Raw genomic sequence first — 9,149 nt, forward strand, 5'->3', positions numbered from 1 at the left:
TCGTTATGTTAAAATAAGCTTTAATATCTTACTCCAAAGTGATTTTTTCCAATTATTTGATGCCGTGGCTCTTGATCTTTATGTACTATCTAAAATTAAGAATTTAACGAAAAATATATAATTTTCTGCTTACCGATCTTTCCATTTCTACAACTTCTTTCGTGGTGACTGTTTAAGTGCTGATGCATCGTTGTGGTCGAAGAATGGAACTTTATGCTCCTTCCGCACAGTTTACAGGTCACAGTTTGTCCGTTATTTTGTTTTTCGAAGTATCGCTACGCTTTTGATTGATTTTGTGACGAATTCATCTGCAATAAGCAAGAATGTCATAAATGAAACAGAAAAAAAAACAAAACACCCAAAAAAACAAGGAAAATACGGTTTTTCAGTAGAAAATTCGATGAAAAATGCCTGTTTTTCATGAAAAATACCCCGGCCACAGGCAGTTTCTAGGTCACCGGCCGTGTAGTCTTCTCGGACAATAAAGACGACAAAAGTCGATTTTTTCGTCGATTTTTCGTCGATTCTTGTCGATTTTGAGTCGATTCAAAATCGACAAAAATCGACTTTTGTCGATTTTCGCTTTCATCGACTTTTGAAAAGTCGATTTTCTGTCGACTTTTTGAATGTCGATTTTTGATCGAGTCGACGAAATCGACACCGATTTTAACGATTTTCGTCGATTTTTGTCGATTGTCAACAATCGACACAGCACACTATCCACCAGTCTCCCCATCAGAGTACAATGGTAGGCCTGTTCCAGGTCATGTTTTGGATGTCGTCAACAAAAAAGCCACTCTCCGCCCAGTCACTCATAATTCTTAAATCTGCACTTTCTCAATTCCTAATTATTTTCATTTTTCTTGTTTTTCTGCCCCATTAAGCTATGAAATATTCAGAAAAATCAATTAATTTTGACAACTTGAGTTTGGAATTTTCCTCTAGTACGTTCCACAACCTTCTTTCAGAATTCTATTCTCTCAATTTCAATCTTCTCAAAAGCAAAGTGTTAATTTTTTCGGGACTACTTAGTGATAGTGTTCACTACGTTTCTATCGCCGCCTGGTTAGCTCAGTCGGTAGAGCACCAGACTCTTAATCTGGTTGTCGCTGGTTCGAGCCCCGCATTGGGCTTATATTTTTGCAGATTTTTTTGCATTTTTTATTAACACAATCCGAAGCAAAAAGTGTTTTCTACTGAAATAAACCTCGGTCCGGCATCTTTGGGTTATCTTATAGGATCTCTTCGGGGATCATCCATTGTTACTAACTTGACCGTTGAATTTTTCAGTTTCAATTAAAGCCAAACATTTTTGAAATTGGTTAAATTTTGTGAACGAAGTTATAGATAATATGTAGTGCATAACTTCAAAAATGTTATCATTGTGCAAAAACAACGGTCAAGTTGGTACCAATGGGAAATTCCCCGAAGGGAAATACGAAATAATCATGATAACCCACTGACGCCGGACCGACAGTGAAATAAACTACTGGAGTTGTTTATATACCGGTCGCTCTGTGAGCGGCCGACATTTCCCTTCTTATCGCGAATTGTGTAAATGTTGCGAAATACAGAGGAATTTTTTCGCGCGTTTGAAATATGAATTATTCAGGCTTTTTTTTGGGAAAATATGAAGAAATTTATCAAGCTTATGTTAATTTTATTCTAGATCCACACTCTCGAATCATTTGTCGAGGAGGTTGTTGCGGTGAAGCTAGAAGAATTATCTGATGTCCTGCAGAACAATCATATAGAAGCAGAGTTTTGACGTCGCCTGTGCAGAAAGTAGAAGAGTAGGTTAATTCAATAATCTGGTTCATAAAGTTAAAAATTGGTTCATTTTCAATGCAAAAACAACGGTCAAGGTGGTGTCGATGGGAAATTTCCCCGGAGGGAAAGAATCACGATAACCCACTGACGCCGGACCGACAGTGAACTGAACTACTGGAGTTGTTTATATACCGGTCGCTCTGTGAGCGGCCGACATTTCCCTTCTTATCGCGAATTGTGTAAATGTTGCGAAATAGCGACACAACGTTTTCCACGAATTTTTCTTTGCGCAATTCATGAAAAAATTACCAGAGAAAATTTTTAAAATGTTCCGGATCGAGACGTTCAAAATATATTCCATCTATTTCGTTCAAAATCGGAGGTCAAGTGTATGTCAATGGGAGGGGAGCGAAATCGGTATTCCACTGACTCCGGACCTCGATCGAATGAAGTGAAACGAGTGGCCTGACTTTTTTCTCAAAAAGTCCTGAAATCTTCTGATTTTCGTTCAAATTTTGAAAACTGAGTAATCAACAAAATGGGTTTATTCGACAGTGTTCAGTTCACATTCATTTCAATTTTTAGAGCGGTACCAAGAAGCATGAAGCGGGAAATTCGGCGCAATGGGAGTCAGGGAAAAATTATTTCCAGGAAAAAAAAGCAAAAAAGCGATATTTTGTATAACTTTATGCCAGCGCATGAATTGAAACCGCTCCTAGTGATTCTTCATTCCTTGCTTTTGAGAAACAATTTTTGGAATTCCCCACCAACGTCTGAAAACGTATAATAAGCTAAATAATAAATTATTTCACTTACCTCTATCCGCATCTAGTCTAAATTCCATTTTTCTACCCTTGCCAAAGGGGACGACTGGATGTGGACTGTTAAATGCCATCAAATAGCTATTCTCTGGCATTGGCTCCCCACCAGAAGGCGTGATGGGCTCACGGATGCGATAGCTAAGTCTACCATATCCATCTACACTTCCGTAGGCACAAAAACCAGCATGTTCGAAGCAGGAAAAAAGTCTATAGTCGTATTTGTCGCTTTCTATAGTGCTCTTGATGCTTATGACTCCGTACGTGAACATTTGCCGTACATAAATTTTGGATTCCCCAGACTTCCACTGCAATTCTTATATATATATGAAAAAAAAATATACTGAAACTCACGGCGAAAATCACATCGCAGTTCAGCAAGCAGTTTTCCGGGTAGACGTAGCAGGTCGATTGTGAATGACAGATTTTCTGAAAAAATAAAAATGTATTTATATCTGAAGAACATGAATGATACGCGTGCTAGTTCTATTCCAGTTCAAAATATTTAGAATTGCTCTTCTGTTTCCTGGTATTACATTTAGAAATTTAAATTTTGGCCAAATTGAAACACTACCACTTGGCTTTAAAAAATTCTTTAATATTACCACCAATTCCAGAATTAAATGATGTGTTTCAAACTCACCGAAGAATTATAGATGGGATCAACTCTTGGAGGTGAAGGTGTGGTTGGGATTGGGGTGGTTAACATCTCCGATTGTTCTTCGTGTAGTTCTTCCTGTTCTTTTTGTTCCTTCTCTTTTTCGAGGATCGAAACTTGTGCTGGTTCGAGGTGCTCTGAAATAGAAAATTAGCGTTTGGAATAACATACAAATATATATTAGATGATACCTGGAGATGTTGTGCTCAAAAGAGCATTGGAATCTGATTCAGCTATTTCCAATTCTACTCCCATGGTTCCATTCGAAGTCTCTTGAGGACGGTCAGGCAAAGACGAAGTTTCGATGTTGGCAGACGTGGGGCTTGGGATTGATTGATGCGTAGCATGCAAATCCAATTCCGAATGCTCTTCCTGAACCGTGTTCTCCTTCTCGAGGATTGACGGTTTCTCGTCGGAAGGAGATGGGCTTGAGCTGGATGGGATTGTTTGGTCCGTATTTGAGGATGAGAATAATCCGACGAACCATTTGCGCATGTGCCGCAAGTCTGAGAAATAGTTTTCGTAGATTGGGAGCGGTGCAATTAACGAGTGCAGACCATTCTGCAGCGAAAACAAGAGCAGAAGTGTACAAAGACGCATATTGTCTGCAAAAAAAACCAATTTTTGAATCTGAGATCATCTAAAAGTCTAGAGAAAACGAAGTTAAAAATATAGTGCTTCCAGTTTTATCACTGAAAAGATAGAATGACGAAACTTGTTGTGTGCTCCTCCCATTTCCTATTTTCTTTTGTGAGCTAGTTTTCCATTGGCTCCACCTCTAGAAGTCATTCATCAATCTAGAACAAAAAACATGTAGCGTGTGAAGGACACATTCATATTAATGCCTTCTCGGAACGTCTAATTGCGCATTGTTGCATGCATTGTGCCAATTGATTGACATATCTCAGGACAGATACTTTTTGTTCGAGACGAAATTATCTTTTGTGGATGCCAAGAACTACGGATGAATTTGGAAACACACGCAATATCGCATGCATGGAGACGAAAAAATTGCTGACATATCGAAGGACAGATCCTTTTGTTATTTTTTGTTTGGAACGAAGCATCCTTCCTGAACAACAAGAACTACGGATGCATCTTGAAACGTAAAATCTCGCATGCGTTGGGACCATTTGTAAAAATGCCTGACATGTCTATGTACAGATATTTTTTGTTCGAAACGAAATTGTCTTTCGTGGATACCAAGAACTTTGGATGAATTTTGAAACACACGCAATATCGCATGCATTTGGACATTACATAAAATTAGCTGACATGCACGAAATTATCTTCCCTCAATACGAAACAATTCGGATGCATCTTGACACAAGAAAAAGACACTGCAAAGATTACCTGAAAACTTGCGAATAATGTTTTCAAGGCGAAATATTTTGCTCTTGTTCAGCTGGAAGAAAAGAGCTGACGCTTGAGCATGATTGCTAAATGCTCATCATTAGCTATTAGGGTGTTCAGTAAATAATGTCGTTTTTTGGTACCACTATTCAAACAAATATAATTTCATCGAAACTTATGTTCATCGAACAAACTATGTACCATTCGAATCAGTAGATTTTTGCCTACAATATGCTATTTCGAAAATCACATGATGATAGAAACTAAAAGGCCAGGAAGTGACGAAACCTTGGAAAGCCTGTTTTACATAGCCGTCTTTAATGAACTGGTTTTCTCTGGTGAGGTTATCAAGATGTTTGAAAATGCGGTGATCAATTGAGGAGATATCAGAGAGTATGGTGGATGACCAATAATTTTGTAACCAAACGTATTCAGTTTTCGAGCCGTCATGATTGCAACATGTGAAATGGGGTTGTCGTCGGGTAGGAGTATGCCTTTTTTTTGACTGGTGATCTCAATTTGGATAACAAATGTTTTCTATTTTTTGACAATTGAGAACAGAAATGTTTTTTTTAATCTTTTCAGGACGTTATAATGAATAAAACCGAGAGCCCGCCATCATGAAGTCACCATAACCCCGTTTTAGTGAATTTCTGGCTTTATGAGATGTTGTACCTTCTGGCTTTCGACCACATACGGCGCTGATTGCATTCTGTTGTAGTATAGCAACCTCTCTTTTATCATACGTCACAATTCGATTCGAAAAACTACCATTTTTCTGTCGTATGAGATGATCTCGCAAACTAGAGTACCGTTGCAATTTCTGGCAATTGTTCAGTTCATGAAAAACTCATTTATCTAGTTTTTTTGTATTCTTAATTTTTTATATATATCTCGACATTGTTCCTATACTGACTCCAAGCGCTGCCGAAAGTTCCCGGGCAGTCGATCTCTGGTCCTCTTGCACCATACTTCATAATTCCTTCCAAGATCCTTTTTTTCTTCGAAAGGTGTATCTCCACATGTGAATTTTGTGAACCATCGTTGTACTGTTTTTTTTGTTAGTACTCCTTTCGGATAAAACACGGTTAATATTTTCAGTTGTCTCGGTTGAATTTCTGCAGAGCACGGGTTCGTATTAAAAAGCAGCCAAAAATCAGGGGGTACGACGAATTCGAACGTTTTCAAAATCGAACAGACCTAAAATCGAACAGATTCAATTCAGAACAGTCCTTTTTTTTGCACACGTACCAGAACAGAACGCGGACAGAATCGAACAGTTACAAGTTCGAACTGGTAAGGGGTCGAACTGTCCCAAATTGGAACGCTGTTTTGTGTGTGCTTTCATGCGCGCTCTGTTGCAGGAATCAGTTTGATTTTAGGTCTGTTCGAATTTGAAAACGTTCGAATTCGTCGTACCCCCAAAAATCACTTATTTTCCATTATTTCTCCTCGAAGAACCGAGAACATTATGACACATTATGACACATTATGAACATTATGACAAAATTGACATCCATATATATATAGCTAGCCCAATAGCACAACTCTGTAATTACTCAATGATGTCAGGAAAAACCCCGAAAAAATGGAACGAGGCGATTGTTATTCCTATAAAAAAAGTAGAAACTCCTTCTAGCCCAAGCCAATTCAGGCCTATTATTCTCACTTCCGTTATTTGTAGAGTTTACGAAAGGTGTATCCTGAAAAGAATCAATGACCATCTAGCAAATATTCAATTTTGGAGTGACAGCCAACACGGCTTTCGAGTAGGTAGATAAACAACTTCCTGTCTGTTAGAATCTTTAAATGAATGGACTTCTAGTCTTGAAAGAGGGGATCAGGTAGACATAATTTATTTTGATTTCAGTAAGGCTTTTGATAAGGTTCCTCATAATTTATTACTTGAAAAGCTGGCCTCTATAGGATTAAATTCATATCTTATAGAATGGATAAATTCATATCTTAGTAACAGAACATTCAGGGTAAAAATCAATAAGTATATTTCCTCGCCTAAGCAAGTAGTATGCGGAGTTCCTCAAGGTGGGGTGTTGTCACCAGTCTTGTTTTGTGTCTATGTTAATAGCCTGAGCGCAGAAATTTAACCGCCAGTGCAAGTAAAACAGTTTGCTGACGACCTAAAAATATACTGCCCAATTAAAAAAGGAGACATGGGAGGATCTCTGCAAGAATCAATCAATAAAATCTATGAGTGGTCAATGAATGCTAAACTAGAATTAAATCTATCAAAGACCTGCTGCATCAGTCTTGGTAAAAACCCAAAATATGTAAATTATTTCCTTGATAATGACAAAATTAAACGGGAAACTACAGTTAGGGATTTAGGATTTATGACCACTGAGAAATTAGATTTCTCTAACCATTGGCAGAAAGCTATCAATAGGGCAAAATATGCTAGTTACTCTATTTTTATAACTTACCATAGTAAGAACGTTAGATTAATGTCATTACTATATCAGACTTTTGTGCGACCGTATTTGGAATATGGAACGGTGTTAGCCACCCTTTCTAAAAAACTGCTCATTGACAATATAGAGAATTTGCAAAGCTCCTTCACTAGAAAATTGATGAATAGAATAGTGGGTAGAAACTTAAGGAGAATTGATAAGGATTAAAAAACATCTCAAGACAGATTGACCGAATTCAGCCTAGAATCACTACAATCTAGACGGGAAAATCTTGATCTGAAATTTTTCAACAAACTCATTCTAGAAAAAATTAATATAAATCATTTATCATATTTCAAAATTAGATCGACAAAAACGCGCAGCCGCCACACCTACCAAAAAACTCCAAAGTCTAAACTTTGGAAAACTCAAAAGTCTAAACTTAAACAAAACTTTTTCACACATAGGGTTCTTAGTAAAATGAGGAGCTCTACAAAACGGATCTAAAATCCTGCTGCTGTCAGATGTTCGGAAAAAGATTTGTTATTATCCACTATTATTCATGTCTGGGTTAAGAAATATCAATTTTATGTCACCATGTCCCTTTTTGTCTATTTATTCTCTTTTTCATTCTTTTTTCTTTTTATTCTTCCACGTATTTTTTACGTAATAAATACGATACAATACAATACAATACATGTTAGGTAAGAATTTTTGACGACTTGATCAGGTGTGTGAGAAGTAAAAAAGATTTGATGTTAGAACGAGCCATCGCAGAGAAAATTACGCACGAAAAAAAAGACATTATTTACTGAACACCCTAATAAAAAAATCATCTCTTGCCAGAAGCATAACGATCGCAAAGAGGTAAAACGGTCACTAAAAGCATAACAATCGTTAAGAACTCATGGATCGCTAAAAGCTCAAATACATGAAAAATTCCACTATTGCTGAAAGTTTGAGCATGATCGCTAACAACACCACAGGTGCAAGAAGACTCATAAATTGATGGTAAAAAACCAATGAAACCAAAAGATCAGCGATCGCTAAAAACATGACTATAGCTAAAACTATAGCGACTGCCCAAACTTATAATTTGTTGGAAAGTCAACAATCTCTAAAAAATCAGCAATCGCTAAACTTCCAATAAATTGAAAGATCAACGGTGAAAGATCAGCCCAGCGATCGCCGAAAACTCTCCCACCAAACCTTAAACAATATAAAGACCAATTATAGCTAGAAGCTCTGTTATCAGTAAAAGCTCTTTAATCACTGCATACTTTATTTTTAGATTTATTGTATACCAGAAAAAACACAAAAAAAATGAACCAAAGAAATTTAAAATAGGACATGAATAATCGACAAAAATTGAAAACAAAGAGTTTTATCGAAAAAAAAGAAAGTGAACATGAACTCAAGAATAAGAGAACATCCAGTTTGTATCTTTGTCACATCAATAAAAACGGCTAGATCTCTTTCTCCGGTTCCGACTGACACGAGAAAATAGTTTGTGGTATCCTCGCGTTTCTGGAATAGATAAAACCTCGAAAAAACGCATAAAGCTTTCTTAAAATTTGTAAACTAATCAATTTTCAAAATTATTAGAAATTTGGTTAATTACACAAACAATCCATTAATGTCGAATATAACTAAATTCAACATAAATCTTAGTACCAATAAAAATCTTACTTCACGCTCTCCCACAAAATATTTCCGAACTGCAAATTAAATTTTGATCTACAGGAAAAAAAATTGGCGCGATCACAATTACAGGCCTGAAGCCATATTTTCAGGATTTTCTATCTGATTTTGGGGAGATTTTAGACAATTCAAATGATTCTTAAAAATTAATTAGTGGCTATTGAATCCTGTATGATCTTTTTCTTGACGAAAATATTTCAAAATGGCCAATTTTCCAGATTTTCTACAGTAAAAAATGTCTCCTCTTTCAGTTTTCGACATTTCTAGAAGTTACATATATAGCTCCAAAGAACCGCAATAATTTATTCTTTATTTTGTATGAATGAATTTTTGATTCGTCTGTCAGAACTTTTTTTATAATCAAAAAACTCAGCAAAAATGCGATTTCGTGAAATTTAGTGTGGTTTTTTGATTATAAAAAAAGTTCTGTCAGACGAATCA

General features: G+C 36.5%; 3 protein-coding genes and 1 non-coding gene across 4 annotated transcripts in view; 1 reads left to right on the forward strand and 3 right to left on the reverse strand.

Moving 5' to 3' along the window:
• Positions 1-95: 95 nt before the first annotated feature.
• On the reverse strand, positions 96-188 carry CBG28065 (the record flags this gene model as incomplete). Its single annotated transcript, XM_045240559.1, has 1 exon — positions 96-188. One exon carries the CDS (start codon positions 186-188, stop codon positions 96-98), a length of 93 nt encoding a protein of 30 aa, XP_045098652.1.
• An 872-nt stretch (positions 189-1,060) lies between these two features.
• Positions 1,061-1,133, forward strand: CBG29056. Its single transcript has one exon. It is a non-coding gene (tRNA).
• Positions 1,134-2,496: 1,363 nt separating this feature from the next.
• CBG07466 lies at positions 2,497-3,846 on the reverse strand (the record flags this gene model as incomplete). The annotated part of the gene is made up of 5 exons (XM_002645729.1): positions 2,497-2,543; positions 2,587-2,896; positions 2,943-3,017; positions 3,232-3,383; positions 3,438-3,846. 5 exons carry the CDS (start codon positions 3,844-3,846, stop codon positions 2,497-2,499), a joined length of 993 nt encoding a protein of 330 aa, XP_002645775.1.
• A 4,499-nt stretch (positions 3,847-8,345) lies between these two features.
• CBG07465 overlaps positions 8,346-9,149 on the reverse strand; it is a gene marked incomplete at both ends in the record, with an annotated part of 7,750 nt that continues 6,946 nt past the window's right edge. The window contains 2 exons of the mRNA XM_002645728.1: positions 8,346-8,573; positions 8,697-8,725. Of these exons, the coding sequence (XP_002645774.1) occupies positions 8,346-8,573; positions 8,697-8,725 (257 nt within the window). The remainder of the gene's footprint in view (positions 8,574-8,696; positions 8,726-9,149) is intronic.

This window comes from Caenorhabditis briggsae (assembly GCF_000004555.2).
Source record: "Caenorhabditis briggsae complete genome, chrX, whole genome shotgun sequence".
NCBI classification, from domain to species: Eukaryota; Metazoa; Nematoda; class Chromadorea; order Rhabditida; family Rhabditidae; genus Caenorhabditis; species Caenorhabditis briggsae.